The following is a 25,456-nucleotide window of genomic DNA, read 5'->3' as shown; positions in this document are numbered from 1 at the left end:
GAAAAGAAGTCGAACAATTCAATTCAAAAGTGACACAATTTGTTAACTGAATAAAGAAGTAAAGAAAAAAACGACGAAGAAGTTTTTTTATAGCGAATATAACAGAAATTTCGCATGCAAGTGTATTAACAATCAAAAGAATCAGAACAAACGTTACTTCTTTTATTAATTTGGAGTGATTTCGTGTTGTGTGGATAATATAGAATAATAACATTTCTTTTATAACGCCGTAAATGAGCTTAATGTCCGATAAAAGTTTCAAAATGAAGATGCGCGATGTTGAAACAGCCTTCAAATATAGGCGTTTTCCCTATCCTAAAAGGTGAGTGTCACATAAAATTGAAATATGAAAATTATGTTAAAAAAAACTTCAACGGAAAATTGGGTTCGCATTCAGAAAAGGAGACCAAAAGGAGACATTATTTTAAGAATTTGAAATATATTTAAAAATAATGTGGGTATATTAATGCTTACTATCTGGAAATAATATCTTATTACGCTACGATGACCTTAACATACAAATATGTGCAGGTCATATGAACTATAAACGAATTTCACTGTATAGTGTACCGGAAAATAAATAAAGTTGAAAGAAGTTATTTATTCTGTAATAAGATATATCTATTGTAGGAAAAATGGTATCGTTTTAAAAGCCGATATATCACTCATCCAAGAAATTCATAGAAACTATTTAAAACCAGTAACAGGGAATAACATTTTTAAACCTCTACCATGAAGATATTGAGAATTTTTTAATCATCCCCATTTGAGGCATCAAATGATATCTAATGCGAATCTCAATAAACCACTGCACAACCAACAATCTTAGATTGCCGTAAAGGACTTTTTTTATACGACATGGTTTTCATAAATTTCAAATCGTCGAATATTGGGGTTTTCAGTAGCCGAATATGATTTTTATACCTTTCACCACATTGTGGTACAGGATATTCTTTCCTTCGGATGTTCATCTGTCCCGAGTCTGAGCAAAGAACAGGTCGCATTTATGATCCGAATTAGATAAGATTTGGCACAGGTCACAGGACGAACGCTATTGAAATTAGAGAAAATCGGTTTATTTTATATTTTATGTAAATGGTGCACCAAACTCCTAAGTTTGCACAGCGTATTGAACAAGGTCCTGATGTATGGTTTTGTTGGAATCGGTTCTGATTTATGTAACTGGATCACCAAACTGTCAAGGTTTGTCCGATTGAGACAATATTTTGCGCAGCATATTGAACTAAGTCCAGATTGATGTTTGCGAAGTTTTGTTAAAATCGGTTCAGATTTAGATATAACTCTCATACCGTTAGCTAAAATGCAAAAAGGCGCAACTAACAAAAAATTGAAAATTGACTTTTTTAATGAATATTGTGAATGTCAATAAACTACATGTGTTGACAATTTCAATTTTCAATTTTTTGTTAGTTACGCCTTTTTGCATTTTAGCTAACGATATATAGTTTCGTTTTTTATGTAAATGGATCAGCTTTGAGCTTTCCTTACTGGAAATAGGGTACCTATTAATAAATTTTGTTGGTAGGACTTTCTACAAGAATATCAAATTACAGACAATTTTGTTTGAAAAATTTGCCCTAAATCCTGATAATATTCAGAAATGGGAGTAGAATTGTTGTGGGCCTATACCAAAAGTTAGATATAGCCCCACAATGGAAATTTTAGTTATGAATTGAATATTTCAGTAGTATTTGGCGGGTTATTTGGGATACCATTTGTATTTTGTTTTTGCAAAATAGTCAGGCTTAATACCAGTTTGTTGTTTTTATAAAAAACAACTATTTATTAGTGGGGAATGTATGGCATTGTCCGCCGAGGGGTAAGGCAGGGAAGACTATAGTTTCGGATCTCGCCACTGATCCTCATCAGTTCCCTTAGTTTTTTGTTGGGATATTCTCCCCAGAAGCTATTAATAGCTTCTTTACAAAAAACCTTTCAAACCCAAATGTCTCTTGTGACAATTCGAAGTTCTTACGTTACCAGCGATACGACCCCAATGAGAAGTTCGTTTCGTTGGCGCCTGACTTCGTGGTCAACAAGGCATTTACAGACAACTACAATACATTTCCCACTGCTATGTGTCGTCACTTTGTGACGAATGCACATAACGTTGTTGTTGGTATTGCTAGTTAAAGCAAAATACCAAACAGTATGACCGTGCCTCGTCTACAACTTCAGTAGTGTTTGGCGGGTTATTTGGGATACCATTTGTATTTTGTTTTTGCAAACGACGAGGCACGGTCATACTGTTTGGTATTTTGCTTTAACTAGCAATACCAACAACAACGTTATGTGCATTCGTCACAAAGTGACGACACATAGCAGTGGGAAATGTATTGTAGTTGTCTGTAAATGCCTTGTTGACCACGAAGTCAGGCGCCAACGAAACGAACTTCTCATTGGGGTCGTATCGCTGGTAACGTAAGAACTTCGAATTGTCACAAGAGACATTTGGGTTTGAAAGGTTTTTTGTAAAGAAGCTATTAATAGCTTCTGGGGAGAATATCCCAACAAAAAACTAAGGGAACTGATGAGGATCAGTGGCGAGATCCGAAACTATAGTCTTCCCTGCCTTACCCCTCGGCGGACAATGCCATACATTCCCCACTAATAAATAGTTGTTTTTTATAAAAACAACAAACTGGGATAAAGCCTGACTATTTTGCAAAAACAAAATATGAATTGAATATTTTAGCAATGATTTAGATTTAGATATGATTATTACCTTATTAGAAACCGAAATACCCAATGATAGTAAATTTTGTTACAAAACGTGTCCAATTTCTTTCAAATATCGAACGGTGTCGTTTATATAGACCTGCACCTATACCAACAACAAGGTCATAACTACTGAGAACTTGAACAGCTAAATTGATCATGATCTAACTTCAAAGGGTCTGCAGTTTGGTGTCTCTATTCCTTTTGGCTGTTAATTGGTCTTACATGTGGGGCATATGTATGGAACCAATCGAACGAAAATGTAGTAATCGAAAAATATTCTCTGCAATGTAGATGATAACAATCGGCGACCTGGCCAACTTCCTACCATTGTGGTTAAAACACGGATATTATGTTACAAATAAAATTGGTGGTATTGATGGAATTATGATTCCTTTGCACTTATTTTGTGGGGTCAAATATTATGATTTCGGCTATAAAGTAAATAACTTTTGTCAGTAAAAGGGATAGCTTAAAAGGACTTGTGAAGTTAATCCGCCAAGAAAATTAAGAATTGTGTCATCTATTTATTCGCCATGCTTAGGGAGATAATAACACCCACAATTATTTGGACCAAATATGAACCTTACGATATTTTCTACAATAGACAATACGCAATTCCATATTACAACCGAATTGTACACCTCAATACTCCGTATTATGAAGCTTTTGGACACTTTATTAAGCGGATTGGTTATAAGTTCAAAATTGTATGTTCTCACTGAGTAGATATGTTCCTACTAAAATTTTCACTATTGGCATATGTTTCCGGGTATCTCTCATATAAAGGTACCACCCAAATATTCGGAATTTTGAGACTTTTCCAATTCCAACTAAGAAGGATCAATATTGGACCAAGTTTCCGGGTAGTCCCAATATATTGATACCCCATGCTTCTATATTCTTTGGTTCTATTTTTCTCACGTTCTCTTGAGTTGTCAAATCTTTCTACCAAAAATTGTCAATATAGGGTTATGGTTTGGTATAGCTCCTATAAACGGATTTCACCCTTTGTTTGTATTTTGAAGATTTCAGCGGCATTTTCTATCTCTGGAGTGGCTGTAATTTGGCATTCCCATAAAGTTCCTACCCTATTTTCAGTATTATTAAGTCTTTAATCGAATTTTCTCATTAGAGAAAAACAAACCCCATACAAAAATACGCCGTTAATTTCTTGGTATGTTGAAGTTCCTACCCCATGTTTCCAACATGAGTGTCCATAATTTGGACATTTTTTTCGGTGCATGAACTGCCAACTATCAAATAATGCGTCATTGCATAAAAAAATTCCCGACCGATTTAAGGAATTTTTAATACACACCACGTTGTGAAGGGTTAAATAGTTCGGCCGTATCAAGCTGAACAACGCATTTACTTGTTTTCAAAATGTTCTGCCTCTTTTGAAATCCCAAAATGCCTTTTTGTAGGTTATCAAAAATATGGAGCAGGCGGAACAATTATAAAGGAGATATGTGAAAACATAATCCTTTCTGTGAGAAAATATTTAAGGCTCAAAGAATCCTAAATACCTATTTAATTATAGTAGTCAGTTTATGTTGTAATATGCCGTTGAAATGGCTTGCACTTATTTCAAAACGTGGTCCTTTACACTATATTCGACACTAAACATTCTAGGAATGTTAAAAACGTATGTGCAAATTTTCAATCCTCTATATTAAATATTCTGATCTCTAAAAATATAAAAAAATGCATCTTCTCATTTTATGAATTTTAATGTCTTCATTAGTTCCTCAAATAGTATACCTTTCTTTCCATCTCCAAGAACCTACAAAGCCACATTTCATCTCAAGTTTCCCTCCTAATAAAATATCGAACAACTTCATTTCAAATTTCTTGATTTTCTACAACACCACAGTTTTTACAAATAATAGTCTTGTCTTTCAAAACGAAGTGAAATCAATCAAAGCTGTTTAACTGCATTGCTTCGCACCGAACGGCTACTTTTGGACATTAGGGACAAAAACAAAACCAAAAACCAATACAGAAATGCAGGCCAAATACGCTACACTGAAATATAACACCATCTAGACAAAAAAAAAAATAATAAACAGAAAAAACAACAACTATTACTACAACATGATTAACAAGCAATAAATTATAACAATTGTTGATTAACTATAATCGTAATTATTATAGACAACGTCATAGCCATAAATGTGGCACAGTGGGTAGGATAGTTTACTAGAATGACGAGTGTTAAGTTTCGAGAAAATCGGATCAGATTTAGATATGGCTCCCATATATTTTTTCGTCGGATTTCATGTAAATGGTGTGCCAAAGCCTTTATATTTCCTTCTATTTGCCAAAATTTGGAATAGCGTACTAAATTAGGTACAGAAAGATGTGTGCTAAGTTTCGAGAAAATCGGTTCAGATTTAGATATAGCTCCCATATATATATTTTCGTCCGATTTAATAAAAATAGTACACCAGAGTCCCTATATATCGTTCGATTTGGACGAAATTTTGCATAGTGTACTAAATTGAGTCCAGAATGACTTGTGTTAAGTTTCGAGAAAATCGGGTTAGACTTAGATATAGCTCCCATACATATATTCGTCCGATTTAAGGTAAATAGCGCACCCTATATATCTCCCGATAGGCATGAATTTTGGCACAGAGTACTGAATTAAGTCTAGAATGATGTGTGCTGAGTTTTGTGAAAATCGGTTTAGATTTAATGTAAATTGTGCACTAAGGACCCAAAGTTTGGCCAATTGGCACACAATTTTGTACAGTGTACTGAAGTAAGAAGAAACAAACGTGTGTCAAGTTTCCTGGAAATCGGTTCAGATTAAATGTAGCTCCTATATATATTTCCGACCGATTTTAAGTAAATGGTGCACTAAAGACCTTTAGCTTGGCCTATGGGTCTTTAGTACACCATCAATCGGCCGATTGACATGTCGTACGGAAGTTAATTGAAAACTTATCTGCCTTCAATAAATTTTCTCTATAGAAGATGTATCAAAATTCGATAATAGAATATTTATCAACATTCGATAATACGTTCTCTATGGAAAATGTATCGACCTTCGATAATATTTTTCTATTGAAAATTATTCGATTTATTTTAAAATACACATTGGGATTTCTTTCCCATTGTGCGACCACATACCACGAAATTGTGTTACCTTCAACAACAAAGGAGGAGCTGTCGAAGCCAGCCACAATACTGCAACTTCCACTAACCTACCTCACAGCAACAACAACATGTACAATTGGCCATTGGTATCCCCATCCATAGAAGATAGGCTTGCAGTCAAACAGCTGTAGATTTCAGTTTCAACCATCCATTTTTGGTCGCCCAATATTTGTGTGTTTGTGTGAGTGTTTGTGCCGGCTCACCTGAGAGAGTTGACTCTTACCAAATGAGAAACAACTAAATGATGTGATACCGGTTTCTTTTGGAGTCAATTAAAAAAATATAGTATTGAAAACTAGGTGATTTTCATTTTCAAACGCGTTTTGACCAGTCTTAACAAAAACAAAAAAAAGACAATTTAGTGGACAAATACAATAGAGACACTATTTTTGTTGCTGTGTGGAAAACTATTCATTGGTTTTCCACTTAAATTGACAGACCGACTTAAACGTCAACAACAAGAAACAACGACTATTTTTTGTTTAGTATTGAGATCAAATCTGTGCTGATTTTCAATTCATTTTGAATTGAGCTATGAAAATTGCCTCTATTTTAAGTGGTGGTGGAAAAACAACTTCTAAGGTGATTCGTAGCTGCTGGCCGCTAAAAAGGTGTGTTTATATCACAAAGAAACATGTTTGTGCGATTTTCCTCGGACGATTTTTTTGCTTTTTTGTTGTTGTTTTCAAAAACTACATTTCCTGACTTACTTTTCATGTGAAAAATTTGTTAGCTGTCCGGAGGGGCAAACAAAAAGTAAAAGGAAAACAAAATCTTCAACAATTGCTTTATTGAGTTGGCAACATGCTCTGCAACTTCCTGGTCAACGATGTGGCACAAAATGAATACCAAAGTAAAACTGGGTCTGTGCAATTGTGGACCGAATTTGGTAAGGCAAATATGAATAAGAAAAGAAAATCAGTACGCAAGAAAAAAGGAAAATCAAATCAATTTCCTCACCGACCATAAAGAAAGGTGTCTAACGATTAATTTTCCAAAAACAAATTCCTGGTATTAGAATTTAATACCACTTACAGGCAATGAGTTGGGACAAAAAATGGCTCTTAATTGAAAAGGTAAGCGTCAATAACACACACTCACAACTTTGTTGGACATGAGATGATCATTAAAGGTAGTAAAAAAGTGGGCATTTTAACAAAGTAACACCCGGTAGCTTTGAAAGTAAACAAACAAAACAAATCTTTTCTTTTCCAATTCAATGGAAATAGAGAATTTTCCGAGAGCTGTGGCCAATACAAAACCTAATGAAAATATACACAAGATTTCAAGTTACCTTATTTGAGAGGGTCAAACCAAGCTATGCCGTACAATAACACAGCCCAAAACATCACATCAAGTGCATGTTGTTAAGGAAAAGAATAGTAAATCAGAAAAATCAACAAAAACAACAAACAGGAAAATACAAATGAAAGAACAAAAAAAACAAAATTGCACAATATTCATGTACTCAATGTTAATAGCAACATCATCATCATCATGATCATCAACAACATCAGCAGTAACAACATGAGCAACAGTTGTAGCTATGTATTGCCTGCAAAACAATACCAACAACAACAACATTTTGAATAGTCTATAGTAAATAATAAAAAGCAAAAGCATTTTACACACACTTAGCACGAGAATAGCCCCAACAATATTGCAAACAGCCCAAAAGTACATAGTTATGAAATAAGGCACAGTGGTTTGGAAGTATCAAATCTGTGTTAATAAACCAGTAAGGAAAGTAGTAAAGTCGGACAGAGCCGACTATATGATACCCATCACCACTTTGGGTATATTTAACAGATGAATCCTAACAAACGTCCCATTTGTAAAGGACCAGTAAAATGAAATTGGATCCATAAACATGTCATTCTGCAACCGATGCTAAATTTTTCATTTGGTCAGATATAGAAGCTATATCTGAATCTGAACCGATTTCAGGAAACCTAACACACGACCTATTTCATTACGCTGTGCCAAATTTCGTGCAAATCAAAAGATATTAACGGACTTTGCTGCACCATTTACATTAAATCGGACGAAAATATATATGGGAGCTATATCTAAATCTGAACCGATTTTTCCCGATAAAGTTCCAAGTACAAAAGGTACCACTTTTGTATTTGGCGAACCATTAGAGCTAGAACTGTTAAATTTGGAATGAGGTCATCGATGGAGTGTAGAACTAAAAACTTGAAATTCGGAATGCCAATCAAGGTTGAGAAGTAGGGTCGATAGAAGTGGGTGGCTTTGGAATTGTATGCTAATGTTTACAAGGAGTACTAAACAGTACTAAATTTTGTACAATTTGAATTTGGAGGAATGTATTGAACAGGAATCCTGAAAATTGAAACTAACATTGCCGTCGGAGTGTAGAATTGGGATATGTAGGTAGTTGTTGATGTTTGTACTAAAAGTACTAAATGGTACTATATTCAATACAATTTGGTTTTTGGAGAACCGATAGAGCTGGAACCCTAAAATTTAGAAATAAAAATACTACTGCATTGCAGAATATAGGTATATAGGTACTTTTGGAAATTCCAATTATCAATACTAAATGGTACTAAATTTTGGTACGATTTCCTGAAATTTGGAGTTATGATCACTATTGGGGTGTAGGATTGGGATATGTAGAAAGTTTTGGAAAAATTCGTACGAATGTGGACTAAATTTGGAACAATTTGGATATGGTTGAACCGATAGGGCTGGAATTATGAAAAATTTTACATAATTTGGAATCCTGAAATTTGGAAATATGATATCTATTGGATTTGTACTACATTTTTTACAATTTTGATTTGACTGAACCTATAATGCTCAAATCGTGAAATGTTTGATTAGTTTTGGAAATAAGTACTACAAGAGTACAAAATGTAATAAATGGTACCAATTTTTGTATAGAGCTAGAGTTTTGTTGCGCCCGGAATTTGTGTGTAGTGTTGAGGTATGAGGTAGTTTTTGAAATACTTGCTATAAGAGAACAAAGATACTAAAATGGCTGATTAGCTCTTTGGTAAACAAAATGTATTGATATGTTTTAATAATTCCCACATTTGCTATCGAAATTTCTAAGATAATTTCCAAAAATGATCAAATGGGAGTTTTTTTTTTACATTTTCCAACCGGATTGACTCCAATTGGAATATATATATATATATATATATGTATATATATGGGTCCATGTTTAGGTATACCTGTGAAATTTCGCGATTTCTATCGAACTGACTGAAATATCGTATTTTGGTTCTTAGTTCTCCCAAATGCTGTTCTGCCCCCATACACGAACCTCCAGATTTTTAATATTAGGTTGGGGAAAAGAAATCCATTATTTTTCAGCAGTTGGCTGTACTGATAGATTTCCCGTAAAGTATCGCTCAAACAATGTCAGATTTATGCTCGTTGAAATGGTGGCATTTCGCAGTAACAAACATATTTTGTTGTTTTTGCATTTGGTGCATTGGTGCATTCAGTTGTGAGTTACAGAGTGTTAAAAATAGAAGTGAACAAAGAGAAAATTCGGTGTATTATACAGTTTTTCTTTAACAAAGTCGAAAATGTAAGCCAGCGGCTAGAATTGTGAATGGTGTTTATGGTTCGGATACTGTAACAGCCAATTATGTCCAATTTTGGTTTTCTAGATCACGTTCAGAAATTTTTATGTTAAAGATGCACCTCATACAGGTAGGTCGGTCGTCGAAAATGTCGATAACATCGAAGAAATGATCGAAGTTGACGGGCATGTAAACAGTCGTAACATCGCCCAGAAGCTAGAAATCGATCGAACTGTTTTAAACCATTTACCATTGACCAGAAACGACCAGAATTGGCCAACAGGAGAGATGTCATGTTTTACCAGGACAACGCTAGGCCACACAAATCTACAGTGGAATGGAATGGATTTTTTCCCCAAACTAATATTTATGGAAATTTTGAATTTTCTAATCTAATGGCAATTTAAGGTTTCATAACGGTAACACCGAATTTTCAATCGAATTGCTTGTTATTTAATAATTTGTTCTCTGATTGGGTACCACCAACATTTTAAATCTAGTCTTATGGAGCCTTACAAAGTTACTACCTGAAATAGTTTTCCGCAATAATAAGACGTAGACCGATATTTTTTATAATTTTTCTTTCGAGATGAGTTACATGATCGGAATTGCAATGAAAAGGAAAGCCAGAGAGATACTACATTCCCACCACTATGCGACGCATATTATTTTTATTTAAATATTGAAAAAGACTTGAAATTATATTCTTATCATGAATATGAATTTTGCTACATTTTCCACTTCCCCAAATTAACCCACTGTTCCCTTCGATTTTTATAAAATTGTTTTCATTTTCAATTTGTTTCGCAAATTGTATACCCAAGTTACACGGGGGGAAAACAACCATAACTAAACTGGGGTGATTAAGGTGGCAAATATTACAATGTTTAAGAATGTTGAAAAATGCTTGTAAAGCATTTTTGTTTGGTTTATAGCGGTGAACAGCAACAAGCAAAAGGTACAACACTAAAAAAAAAAAAAAAAAAAAAAAAAACAATCGTACGTACTATGGCTGCTAGAATGCAACAACAGTAAATGGATGGATGATGTTTGCAAACAAATACTCATAGTAACCAAAGCAAAAAAAAAAAAATACAACAAAATTGCAACAACATTTCGGCTCGTGGTAACTACAAAAGCAAATATCTGATACAACAACAAAACACACTGACTACAAAAAAAAAACAGTCAACAGTGAAAAAATTATACACAGTAGCTTTGAAGAGCCACTCAACAAAAAAATCTAAAACAAAAACAACAACCTGAAGTGTTGCAAACACAAAGAAACATCCGAACACACCATTACCAACACCACCCCCAATACCAATTGCCACTAACATTGGCCGCTGTAAACGTTTGAATACATTTTTTTTTTATTTCGGAGAATATTTTTGCTGACCCATACACAAAGGCAATGCCATAGGGTTACAAATGCGCCTTCACCTGTCAGTCTGCCTAGCATACCCATCACTTGAAATCCAAGTGTGTAGACCACACACTAACTCTATTGGACTTTAAATTCAAATGGCAATAACAATAACAACAGCAAAAACAATTGCAATCTTGTTATTGCATTATTGGCAATAGTGTTTTTTTTGTGTTGTTTGTTTATTTGATTGTTTCGGGGGTTTTTTTTGGCAATTCTTAGCCTAGTATCTGAAGTCAAAAAAACCCCAATGACCCTTTGGGCCATGTATTTTTCTTGTTAACACAGATTTTTTGTAGAGGGTGTATATGCATTTATGTGTATACATGAACCTGAGACACACTAACCTCCTTTTTTTGTTATCAGCTGCAAAAACTTAGCCAGTGGCAAATTTTGATAGATGTGATGACGAATTGCAGAACTTTTTTATACCCTCCTACAAAAGGGGAATCAATTTTTTTATTAGAATATAATGTAATGTCTATCTAGTCATTTCCGCCTGTTAAAATCACGGAAATATTGATATTGAAAATTGATTTGGTATAGTCGGTACCGCTTCATTATGGTATTTTGTAGAAGGGCCTATAATTAGGCCTTCCGAATTGGCAAACATTTAACTTAAGATCCATGTTTTAATATAGCTCCCATATAAAGGACTTACAGATTCTTGGAGTGTAAAAAACTACTTTAGAAAATTGTGATTAATTTTCCAGCGCCATTTGGCTGTTCTAGGTTCCTTTTTCAGCCGAAGTGTCTGAAATTTGGCATGTATAAAAAACTTCATTCATTCTTATTAGTTCATGTTTTGATTTCACCCCATATAAAGGCGTCGCCCAATTTTTATTATTTTCATGGTCCTGGTCGCATTTTCCAATCGAAGGGCATGCAATTTGGTACTACAGATAAATGGACAGTGAAAAATATTCGCAGGAAAATTAAAATAAAGTCTCTTCCCATATTGATGTGTTAAAAGTAACAGGCGAATCTTCCTTATTTGCTCAGATGATAAATTTGCTATACTGAAAGAATTTTAAGAATCTATCTAAACTACCGAAAATTCGAGCACAGAAAAAATATTTTATGAATATTTTCATAATTCCAATAATATTTTTTTTCTCCATTCAACGTTTACTTCGCATATTCTACAAGTAAAAATTCTTATAATCATGAAATCATGTCCAAAAAATGTAAATTTTCATACTTTGCTGTACTTTACAACTATATGCGCTTATTCCTTCCTCACTCTCTCTTGACAAAAACAAAGAAGAAAAAACACCACCAGCAGAGATGCTCATTTGACATGCATTGGTATTGGTAAAATGCTCTCAAACAATGCATGCCAAACAACGGCAAATCGAAATCAAGAAGACTAAAAGGTTGAGCAACCAGCATTCTTGCTAACAAACGCCATCTCCCCACTCACTTGATTGTGGTTAGTTTTGCATTCCATTGCACACTACTACCGACCTCTTCATTGGTGTTGTACAATTCGCATATGCATTTTCCAAATTATTTCGATATAAATTCTGAATACAATATATCAACAAGGCCAACCAAATGTTTAAATACGTATATGATTGTTCTAATGTTCCCTCTCTCTAATAAGTAACCAGCATTTAAAGTTTTTGAAATTCATTCATAAAATTCGCACATTGGCAACGTTTTTTTTTTTCTGAGTGGTGCATTATTTGTCAAAATATTGAAAACAAATCGATTAGGAAATGTTTTCTAAATCCCATAAATAACGAAAATCGAGAGGAACCCATATATAGAGGCTGAAACCAAAGGTGGGACCATAATTCTTGGTAGAAAGGTTGCAGTAAGTTTAATAGAAATTGGAAGGTTTCCTTTTATAAAAACTAATTAACAGTGGGGTATAATCATAATCAACAGTAATTCGGTATTTTTAATTAACCTCCAGTATTATTTATACCCTTTTTCATGCGCTCAAACCAATTGTAAAAGAACTTTTTTCACTCTGATTGAAAATCTCAAAGTCGTGGGTTTTGAATGTTAAACCCTTTTTTTTTTTTTTTTTTTTTTTTTTTTTTTTTTTTGAGAAAATCGATGACCACGCGTACCAGTCGCCATGTGACCAAATTTCTGAGGAAGAACAGACATTTGCTTCGAATTGCCTTTTCCACGAACAACTTTCGTTGGATTTGACTTCTCTCGAAACCCCATACCCGAACCTTTTTTCAGATTTTGTCAAATTGTTCGGAATCTAACGAAAATTGAAATAATGCTGATGGTAGAAGTGTTTTAGAATGTCACTATATCACAGATTGTCACATGACGATCTTGTATTTTCCGTTCATGTACGACATCAATATTCTGTGGCACAATTCTCAAATGGTGGCTATCAATGACGTAAGACGTTGGTGGTCAATTTTTTTTGTTTTTCATCCCCTGCAAATATTAGTTCTAATGGCAATAGCTTTGGATATGAAGCTGGGGCTATAGTATGTTTGAACTGTTTGGGGTTCTCCTGGTAATAGTTTCGGTTATGAACATGACCGAAGGTTCGGTAGCACGAGGCATGCGAATTTATATCCAAATCGCGGGTAGAGCCAATGGAATGCTTAAATGGCGCTCTTCTTATAATAAATACAGTAGCCCTCGTATCGGAGGTTACAAGAAAATAGTTTCAACTTTCACCTTTCCCTTTTCTTTTCACCCAAAAATTAAATGTTTTTTTTATTTGATTTATGCGATCTTCAATTATGCATAGATAATTTCACTATTACATCCATATGTATGTATGCAATCATTATCGCAATCGTTGTCTCTTAGTGTCATTGGTGACAGAGAAAATCTTATGAATTTATGGCTCATCAAATCTGTGTTACTTAGTCATATTTTAATACAATATAAACTTTCAGTTAGTTTAGTGTGAATAAAAATTTGAATAGTTTTTTTCCCCAAAACTGATGACAGAAATTTGTTAAGTGCCATCGGGACAGCTTTAAATATACCACAACGAAGAAAAAATACTTTCAAATCAAAGCATTTAGTGCTGACAAACAACTAAAAGGACCGATTCCGACAGTTGTAATATCTAAAAGCTATAACGACAATAGATCACACACGTAAACTTCCCCGAGAAAAACGTGAACCACATAGGCCCAAAAGCAATCTAACTTAATAAATCTCACAGTAGATACGATTAAGAATGTTTTTGCGATGAAGTTCTTATAATTATCGACAATAATTTGACCGACTTTTCCAATACATTTCGCATACAACATACCTACTATTATTCTCATACATAATTGTTGTACATATTATTACCAACACTTGGCATGTTACATACACACACATGTTACATACATACTTCTATCCGAGTTACAGATCTATGTTATGTTGTCACACAAAACATGGCCTAAACATATTTGTTGCCACTTGATTGTATATCTTTTAGAGATGCTGACGGTCTGGCTGGCAGTCAGTCTGACTGACTGGCCTGACATGGTAGATCAGATATTCTATTCATTCAGTAAAAAAAATCATCAGGGCCAGGTATGAGAATTACATTGGCCATTAAACAAAGTCAATTGTTGGTTCGATGGCTGGCTGGTTGGTTGGCTGAATGGCGGCAACGGTTCAATGTACGACGCTCAAACAAACATTATGACTTCGATACAAAACACAAAGCAGAGCAATGTATCTCATACACACATAAATAGCTACTATTATTGAATATCTATATTGTTTGAGATACATTTTGTTTGTTGTCTTGCCAGGCGGTATTGTTTGTTCACGGTGGTTTGATACGCTGCTGCTGCTGCTGATGATGATGATGTTGTTTGTTTGTATGTATCTTTTTGTAACTCATATTCAATACAAAAAAAAAAAAAAAAATAATCACTTGCAAACACTTGACTGTCTGTCTGTCTTCCATCAATAAGTTCATTGTACAGTGCATAGATATTTATTTCTCTCGGTGTGTGTTGGTATGTTTGTGTTTAATACTCGTTGTAATTGTTCCAAGTGCATGATTGACGATTTATTGTATTAGAACATAAATCTAGATACATCGTTCTATTTGTTGTTGTTGCTTTTATGATTTCCATTTGCCTTTGATTCTCATTCATTCACTCATCTAGAATCTCGAAGTCGAGATGTACGTGCCTGTTCTAGTTTTTTGGTCATTAATCAGTCCGAAAAAATTGTAACAGCGTTTAAACGGTTACGGCTTTGTTGGCTTAACACTTAAAGGAGGTTGTTGTTTGTGGTTGCGTTTTAATATTTTTATTTTCCTTTTTTGACAAAATCTTTTATGTGCTTTTTTATTAACTGTTGCCCGACGATACACGTAGCAATGTTTTTTTTTTTTTGTTCTCATACAAATTCTTGGAAATCCTTGCCATTGCAGTTTTTGTATTACACTCGGATTTTGAGACGAATTTTGGGACGACTATTTATTTCAGTATTATCGCAATGATACCAGTCATTAGTCATCATCTTAAATGTTGCAGAAATAAAAGTAAATAAAGAAAATGTGGTCAAGGACAAGGGTAATGGGTATTAGTAATTGGGGTCAAGTGAAGGTTATTAATCATGAATAAAGCTGGAAACAAATTCGGCAATAAATTTGAATATTTCTATAAGTGTTATACGATAACATAATCGTTTAAGGAACATCTGAAACACGCAAAATCGAAATCACATATAAAATGATTAAATATTTGACTAAAATCTTGAAAATACCCAAATTTTTACCCAATTTTCTATCACTCAAAACCCAACGATCAAATTCAAGTAAATTTTTTTCCTTCTCTTGAAAAAGTAGGAATTTCACAAATCATCGCCATCTTACTCGATTAGTTCATGTCTTAGTTTCGGTAAACATTTTCTTGTTTTTATTCCTACTAAGTAAATGATTGGTCTGTTGGCCTCGGCTGCCATCTATCGTTGAATAGAAATAATGTATTCTTTAATTTGTGTGCAGTGGATGGAGTCCTTGCTTATTAGGTGTTGCCAATTTTCTCTGAATGCTGTTATCTCCGGACATTTCTTTTCTGGGTATCCTCATGTGCCCCTGTTGATTCCGAGGTTGGTTATTGACCACTTCCTCGAACTCTAAATGTAAAATTGGAGTAGATTTAAAGTTAAGTAGCGGGACTACCATAAAATATGACCCTAATTATCGGTCAGTCAGTTCTAATAACCTAAACATCCGAACGAATTTTGTCTATATAAGAATTCATTGGTGAAGCCTCTATATACTGGATGAAGCCTCTATAGGTTTTTCGATTGTTCTGGAGGCATTTTGCAACGGACGTGGTAGTAATATGGTAGTTGAGTTCTCAGATTATAAATCCGCTGAAAAGACCCCAAAATTTACTCTTATTCTTCGAGGATATAAAATCCCCTGGCAAAAGTGTATCACGTTTTCAATTAGTCTCCATAATAAGAACGCACCCTATTTTTGGTATTTTTAATGCCGTAACAGCTATATTATATTAATAGCGCACAGAAAATGTTGCCAATATCGGGATTTCTGAATTTTATGAACACAATTCATAAAACTGGGTTCTTGTCAGTGAGTTGCTGGCGGTGACGGATTCTATTCCACAGAAATTCTTTTTCCGTTTAATTTTTTCTATTTTAATTTCGTGTTTCCTTTTCCTTCTTTCTTGTCTCGTTTATTCTTACTTACTTACATATTAAGGTTCTGCGTAATTAGAAAAATCATGTGCAATGTTATACATTCGTATACAATTTAATTGGGTTTGATTGGTCCTATCAACACTTTTTTAATATATTGCATTTAGCATTTATATCAAAATAATTTGTAAAATACATATGCGAATTTTGTAACACTAATGCAGAGGTCGTTAAGAGTGCCTGAAACGAAGAAACTATGGAATGCAAAAATAGTCACAATCGAGTGAGTAAAAAGACAGCGGTTTTTAGGAACAGAAACAGTGGTCAAATAAACGAGTGCAAAACTAACAACCACCAAATAGGGGGAGAGGCAGAGAACGATAGGAAAAAAAAATACAGCTGAACAATGTATTCTTGGGAGGAATATATTTGTTTTTGTCAAAAGATAAAGGGAGAGAGAGAGGAACAATGAGCGTCAATAGTGATAAAGTAAAGCAAAGTAGGAAAATAGTTCTACTATTAATGAAATATTTACATATTTTTGCAAAAAAAATTGTGGCTTTCTCATGATTATAGGAAATTTTACTTATATTTTATTATGACTAAAAACGTCCTTGTTCTCAGGTACTTGATTGTAGTGCATGAATTCACAACCAAAGAACCTTGGACATTTCTTGAAAATATTTGAAAAAATTAATCACAGTGCTGCTAAAGGCTATGCGTATGAACTCGAAACAAACTGAAAGTTTTTCGTGGAGAAAGCAGTATCATCAGGAAAACTTGTCATATCCCGACACATCCGCTTGAACATCTTAGGACGCACAATTCCACAATTTATTTGCATTAAGTCTTCGAAGAAATTCGAAAACTATGCGAGGTCTCACAAATCGGCTGAAACCTTTTTCACTTGTCAAAACGTGGAGTTAAAGTGTCATCTGCTGTACAGCACTTGACACTCAATGACTTCATTCGCGTCCCACAATCAGTCTTGAAAAAAAAAATACTTCGACAATAGTTTTGAGCGATTAAACAGTGCATAAGTTTTGTTAATTCTAGGTGAGGAGGGAAACTTCATTGCAAGTATAAGTCAATATCCCCAAAGTAGAAAGGATATAACTATATCAAAATCTGGACTATATTTTAGCAAATTTATTGGAATTCGATATTGTGTCGATACAAGTTATCTTTCCAAAAAAAAATTAAATTGTCTTCGTCATTCATTCATATAATTAGTTTGGTGGGAGCAATATGACAACCATTTAAAAGTGATTTTCTAAATATATATGACAGAGGCTGCCGAAAACATGCATCCATCTTCTTTTCCAATTCATCGTATGTGATTCATTATATCACACCTTATTTTAACCTTTGAATCTTTTCATTTAAGGGCCCATTCCAACGTCATTCCCAAATCATATTTACTGCAAGCTTTCCTTCATTATGGTGTCATGCCTTAGGATAATTCATCAAAATCTGATTTAAATAATGAGCTCTCATCATTAACTTATCTTGGGTTAGTCGATGTGATTTTTAACTTGTAATTTTTCATTATTCAGACTACAAAAATAAAAAATAATAAACAAAACCGTGGAAACAAACAAACACCTTTCATAATTCAAAAGTAAAATATAAAGGGACGGATTATTTGGTCTTTGGCAAGACCTCTCCTTGCTTGGAACTGTTGGTTGACAACACTCGGGTGAAGGCCATAGGAAACAGCTGCATATGTTTTGCCTTTGTCTTATTTTTATGAACATCTATTTTTTTTCAGTTTGCTTCCAAAAAATAATTTATAAATATTTTTTATTTTGCTTCTTCCTCATCGTTATTTTTATCTGGATTTTCAGGGATCAAAAAAAAATTATGTTGCCCTGACAGTTATACAAATCATTTTTCAATATATTTGTCATAACATTTATAATTTGCATATAAATGAATGGACAGTTATATGAATTTATGGGATTGTTGTGTTTTTTTTTTTTTTTTTGCTTCTCCTGTTGTTGTTCGAAGGGGACAGGTCACAATTGACTGTGTGTGTGTTTGTAAAAAGGAAAAGGAAATGCTTTGCAACATATGTACACAAAATTTATATTTTATATATGGTATGTTTGTGTGTGAGTGAGTGAGTGCGTAAAAACGGAAGTTGGTTTGTGTTTGTGTCTGTTGAATTGTGTGTGAATATCCATGTGATAGACTTTCAAAATCTGAAAACTTCAATTAATAATACGTAAACAAACAATAAACAAGTTGATGTGTGTGTTTGTGTTTTTTGGGGAGACTGGACTGTATATATATTTGACATATGCTAATGTTGATGTATCTGCAGATTTATTTTAGTTTTTATTTTGCTATTTTCGTAAAATTAATTTGAATAATAATAGGAAATAAAAAAATATACTGAAATGTAATACAATTTATGGGAAAATAAGAAAAACCAGGTTAAAGAGACAAAGGTGGAGTGAAAGGAGAACACAACATATGGTTTTAATTTTGTTAACAAATTTTCAAGAGGTAGTTAAAGAAAAATTCGAATTATTTAAAATACAATAAAAAATATGCCCCTACACATAAGAGGAGAGTACTTAGCCTACCACAAAAAGCGCGGTATAAACAGAAAAATTTTAAGTTTTTTGGAAACATCCATCTCTGTTATGAATACATGTTAAATTTTCCGAGCTGCCCTCGTATTGTCGACACATTTTCAAGAGGCGGTTAATGAAAAATTCGAATTATATAAATAAAACAATAACAATAAATATAATAATAAATAATATGTCCCTACCAAACTATCTGGAGCTCACCACAAAAATAATCAATATAATTTCTTGAATTTTACTTCACTATCAATAATTTCCTTCTCTCTTTCGCTCCCTCACCCCCTGTAAATTATAAATCAATTTTCAAGATGATTTGCAATAAAAAACAATGTTTCCTCTAATAACTCATTGTTTCAAACCTCTTCAAACATCATTCTTTCTTTAATAAATTATGTTTTACTTCAAGAAGTACTATTATTTGCACGATACGGGGGGAGAGGAAGCAGTTTGCCGGTTGCACATTACATAGTAAATTAAACTGAGTAAAGTCATTACGTTCGTAGTAGTGTCAATTATTATTACAAAAGCAAACACATTCATAAATGAGCAATATTTAAGTGGAAAATTCTAAAAGGAGGAAATGACTTTTGTTTCGTAGTATTTCAAGTGGAAATTTTGAACAATTGTGTGGGGAAGATTGAGAAATAAAGCTAGAGTTTGTGCTGGTTTTTTGGGGGAAAGAATAATTAAAAAAATAAAAATACTGAGGTAGATTTATAAAAGGAATCAGTTCTAAATCCATCAATTCTTCGATGATATTAAATTTAAAATAAAATCAAATTAAATTGACACTAATTTGAAATTTTTCTTTTTATTTTCAGGTATGTAATTGTTCCAATCTTTATATAACTTCGTATAATCATGGTAAAAAATTGTTTATAAACATATTGTATATGGCGGGTTATTTGGGATACCATTTGTATTTTGTTTTTGCAGAAATCAATACATTAAAATCAGTTTGTTGTTTTTATAAAAAAGTTGTTTTTTAAAAACAACAAACTGGGATTAAGCCTGACAGTTTATAAACACATTTATATGGAATTCCGGATAAAACAGACTAATCCATAAATTAAAACATTAAAATCAAATTTTATCCACTGCAATATAATATAAATATATCCCTTTGGCATGGATTCTTATAAAAATGTTCAAGATTTAGTTGGAAAGTCAAGTTTTTTTTAATATTGTTTCAAACAATACCCTTTCCAATATTGCATAGGCGGTTCGAGAAAAGAAAGGTCAACATTTTCAAAAATTCTCTCTAATCGGAATACCTCCATTTGGGGGCTATACCTAAAACTGGACGTATACCGATAATTTTTGTATGCACGTGTCGGAAATGATTATTTCATTGAGATAAAAAAGGGAAAACAAACCTAATATATCTTTCAAATCTTAAATCAATGTATGCAATTTTCAAAATCAAACAGTGGTATGATATGACATTCCCAAGATGGTGTGTATTTTAAATATGTCTATCTCATTGCAACACCTCATCAGAGATCCCATAAATTAATTTATATTCTTGATCGGAAAAAAATCCATGTCACAGTAGCCCTGTCCGTCCACGACATCTCGATAAATATTCTTATATTTTTTTATATTTCTATGGATAATGCAAAATTTTATATTTAATTAGTCTGTGTTTATACATGCAACTTTTATAAGCAACTCTGCTGCTGCTCTATTCGATTATCTTTTGAATTTCTTCCCCCTTGTACTATTTTATACCTCTCACTTCTCAGCAGAGTTTCTTACAAAAGTTGCATGTATACACCCAGACTTATTCGAATTTAAATATATTACAATTTTGCTATTCAATATTTTACGATTAATAGATAACACTTTCGATATTGTGCTTAGAAACCTACATAAATGTCCCGACCCATTGTCGATATTTTCAAAGTTTTCGTCAACTTTTCTCATCGAAGTCTATGCGATTTGGCATTCCGGATTCTTAGAGGGCGAGAAATATTATTTCAGAAAAATGTAGATATAGGTCAGTGTTTTACATATAAAGGTCTCGCTCCATTGTCGGTATTTTGATGGGTTTTGCATTCTCTGTTCTTGGAAGTGGAAAAATATTTTTACCAAAAATGTTCGATATTATATGAAGTTCCCTCAACATTTTGAAAATATTAGCCAAACACCAGCACGATTAGTACCAGTGTCTTGTTGAGTGTGAATTGTGTCTAGCGAGAGGTGGTCTTGTTTTTGAATTGCTTACTCAGATCATAGTAACATCTGTTGGCAAACACTATTCTTGTCCGTATTTCAAAACTGATGTAATTAGTTTTAAATGTGTCATGTGTTTTGCTTTTCAATTTATATAAAATCTTTAACTTGCCATGTCTGAAGCCGCATCGATATAATTGACAGTCTATTTGCGAAATTACAGGGTTTCAAAGATCAGCTGATTAATGGGTCGATTAGGGATGGTAACCATAGTTTAGTGGCGTTGCCAATTGCCAAATTTGAATTATGGATGGCAACTGTTGTCAACTTCAGTTGCTTCAAATATAATTCATCGGCAACCATATATTTCTTGTTGCTGTTTAGTATTTAGAAATAATAACTGAAATTTGTAGGCGTCCAATAATGGTTAAAATTACTTAAATCTTAATTGCACGGATGGAAGCTCACCCAAATGCAGCACGCGGCGTGCGGATTTTTGGTCAAGCCAAAGCCACTATCGATGATGTGTGGACGGTCATTTCAGGACCTTAACTGATAGGACCTCTCGGAAGTCCTTTCTGCTGACCTTGTGCCAGTTAACGTTATCCTGCATAGCCGTATTAGTTTTGCAGGAATTCCGAATGGAGCCATAGCTTTAAACACCTCTGAGCTGATTGGGCTGTCGAATGCGGATTTATAGTCGACGAATAGGTGAAATGCGTCAATGTGATTTTATAGGGTATTTTCCGGGATTTTTGAAAATTTGGTCTTTAGTGGATTTTCCAGGTCTGAAACCGCATTTTTAAGATACAATGATATCATTGACAGTCTATTTGCGAAATTACAGGGTTTCAAAGATCAGGTGATTAAGATGTTCATATAAATGTATGGTGCATAAACTTAGGCGCATAATTACAAAATGTATGCATTCGAAGGTTGCATTTTTAAAATCTATAGTTTTGTTTCTGTTTTTATTCGATTGAAAATAAAAAAATATTTCGACAGATTGTAGAAGCATCAGCTGTTAATCCGTATATAGAACGATGCATAATTTTAGGCGCATATCTTTTAATGCCTATATATGTTCATTTTCCATCCCCAATTAGAATAAAATAGAATTTCGATATCCCAAAAATTCCCGAATGACCCATTTATCCACATTAGAAAGTTAAAACATAGTTTTGCAATAGTTAAAAGGTTTTCACTTAGCACGCACAGAAGCTACTATTAATTATCACCAGTTCATTTTTTGCCATTGACCTCATTTTGAGTTTTTTTTTTAAGTAGAATAAAAATCGCCTTTGTTCTTTTTTAAAGACCATAAATAAATTCAACAACAATCATTCTTTATAGTCTTTGAAATTAGTACAAATTTATTAGCTAATTTTCTAACAAATGAAATGAATGAATAAGTAACGCTTTCTTCTTCTTCTTTCAATGAAGAAGCCAAAGTCAAAGATGTGGAAAACGATGATCTGATGCGGTCAGTCAGAAATTTTCGCATAAAATATAACATTGTTGTTGTTTTCATGGCGGGCGAACCATAATCATGCTAATTGACCATTAAAGGCAAGGCTGGTATTTCTTCACTTTTTTCGTCTTCTACTTCTGATGCCGATAATGACCATGGATACAAGCGATAATTCAGTGAACATCATGTTAGCTATGATAGGTGTGGGGTGAATTGAAGTAAATCAGCATTTCACTTTTCACAAGATTCAAAAAAATAAAAACAAATATGATATTTGGTCAAGATTTGAAATTGAAAATTTTGCTAATAATAGTAACAAAACAAACCAAAAACGAATTCATAATCCAGTTTTCTGTAACCATTTTCTAGTGGCGAACCAAAACTAATACAACAACGAAGTCTGTCCAGATGTACGTCGCAAACCATAACTTATTTATGGCCAGAAGAAAAAAACTTGATTGTGGTGGCGTAGTGTTAATCAATCTTTAATACAAATGGGGTGCTGCCACGGCCAAGCACCACACCACACCGCCCGGTACCAAGCCAAAGCATTCAACCCACAATTAAAGCTAAATATTTGCCTACCTTAAATGCACTAAAGTGAAAGTCTTTCACAGCTTCTTGGCACTCTTTCCATCATCTTTGCTAATCTCAAGTGTAAATAGACAATTTAGGCAGCCAGTTTTTTTCCGCATTTCGCTTCATTGATTTGCAAAAGAGAAAAATAACATCACAGATTACAAATAATAACAATTATTCATGTTTTTATTTATTTTTTTTTCAAATATTTAACATTACCAATTGTTGTTGTTGTTTTGTTGTTAGATAATTTATAATAATTGGCCTTTTTCATTTCGTCTATAAACATTTACAATATTTCGGCATTGTTTAGTTAATGGCTAAATAAACACAAATTATTTTGAGTTATTTATTTGATAATTTGTTTCGAAATCATAGCAAGGGTCATTACAAAACATTGATTTTTACTAATTGGCCATCTATCTACCCAGCCTATATTGGGTTATCATATTTTACAATATTACAGCTAATTGTATTTAATTGTGCCAGAAAAATGTTAAACAAAAATATTTTTCATTTAATGAGCCGTGAATTACAATTTATAGTATGCAAAATAATGTGATATTTATTAAATATTTATATTCAAAATTTGAAAATATTTTATTTAGAAATATAAAAAAGGTAAGTCCTGATTTATATTAAAGTTTATTTAATTTTTATTTTTCTTTTGAATTCGTCTATACAAGGCAATTCGATTTCAAAAATATTTATTTTTTTCACAATGTTCTGGTTAAAAATTTAAATTACTGACACTACAAATAAAATTCACAAAACGAATTGCCAGAAAATCGTCGGATTGATATTTCAAACTACTGACACTACAAACAAAATTCACAAAACGAATTGCCAGAAAATCGTCGGTACGAGCAATTTTTTCAATTTCTATTCCCCTTGCCCTCTCCTTCAAACACAGACTTGCCCCAATTAAACTCGCCTAATATAAATTGGGACTAATTAAAAATTGTCAAAATTTCGAATGATAATTATTATCATATTTAATTTCAGTTAGGTAGATAATTTGTCTGATGTAGCTTGTGCTGGGTGATGAGACTGTCATCTATCGTAGATTAGAATCAACGCCTACCCAAGGGCGGGCAATATTTCATATAATTACAAGTTTGTGTTATTATCCTGTGTATATTTTATTTTTGAATACAAAACATTTATTTGAAAATTTAAAATTATAATTAATATTATTTAAGTTTAGTTAAATAGATAATTGGTCTGTTGAAGCCTGCCCTAGGTGACGAGGCTGCCATCTATCGTAGCCTAGAATCGACGCTTAGTTTCAGTTTGTGCATTGGCTGGGTTTTAGGTTATTTAGTGTTGCCATTTTCCTCTAGAAGGCGATAGCTCATATAATTCCTATTTTGTGTTATTCTCACCTGTATATTTTATTTGGGACTATAAAAAAAATATTTGCAGTTTTTCAAACTGAAAATAATAATTATTAAATTGAACATAAAATGTTTGCCCTGTTACACCAGTCAGCTTATTCGTTGTTTTTATTCCAGTATGGTAGACAATTGGTCACATAGTAGTCCTATGCAATGGAGCTGCCATCTACCGTTGTCTAGAAACAACGCATTCATGAATTTAGTGCAGCGTTTGGGATCATTTCTTATTTAGTTGTCGCTTTTACACAAGGGCCGAGGAGACTGACGTTGGTTGAGTAAGGCTCGGATAGTACACCCCTATGTCGTGGAAACATTGTTTATTTAGTATTGCAATTTGCCTTTAGATAGCGCTACTTCATACCATTCCTATTTTGTTTTATCCTAATTCATTTTTAAAGAATTTTTCCTCTTACACTCAGTTTCAAATCTGAGAACCATCAGTTTGTAGTCTTGCACCCAATCCACTGCACAACGCTAAACATTTAAAATATTTGCCCAATTTTTTGCTCAAGAGTTTCATTGAAAAATCTACACATGAAATTGGCATTTGTTGTATGTGTGGTGCATAATATTAGGCGCATTTTTCGAGAATGCTATTATGAAGTATTAAGTCCTTTTCCGAGAAATTGTCGCAAATTACTTTTGAGAAGGGAAATAAAAATGCTTTCCTTTCTCCAGAAAATAATGTACATACAAAATTGTAATTTGTTGGGTGTGATGCAGAGTTTTAGGGGCTT

At 33.2% G+C, this 25,456-nt stretch overlaps 1 protein-coding gene across 1 annotated transcript in view; it reads left to right on the top strand.

Moving 5' to 3' along the window:
• The first annotated feature begins 236 nt into the window (after positions 1 to 236).
• Positions 237 to 25,456, top strand: part of LOC133329138 (heparan sulfate 2-O-sulfotransferase pipe-like) — a 176,398-nt gene continuing 151,178 nt past the window's right edge. Inside the window, exon 1 of the mRNA XM_061537636.1 lies at positions 237 to 322. Within this exon, the coding sequence (XP_061393620.1) occupies positions 243 to 322 (80 nt within the window). The 5' untranslated portion in view covers positions 237 to 242. The remainder of the gene's footprint in view (positions 323 to 25,456) is intronic.

Source organism: Musca vetustissima, unplaced genomic scaffold (assembly GCF_032173495.1).
Source record: "Musca vetustissima isolate MV318-11 ecotype Yass unplaced genomic scaffold, APGP_CSIRO_Mvet_v1 utg7330, whole genome shotgun sequence".
In the NCBI taxonomy this organism is placed as follows: Eukaryota; Metazoa; Arthropoda; class Insecta; order Diptera; family Muscidae; genus Musca; species Musca vetustissima.
Note: the sequence above shows the minus strand (reverse complement) of the source record. Positions and strands in the feature narration are given on the sequence as shown.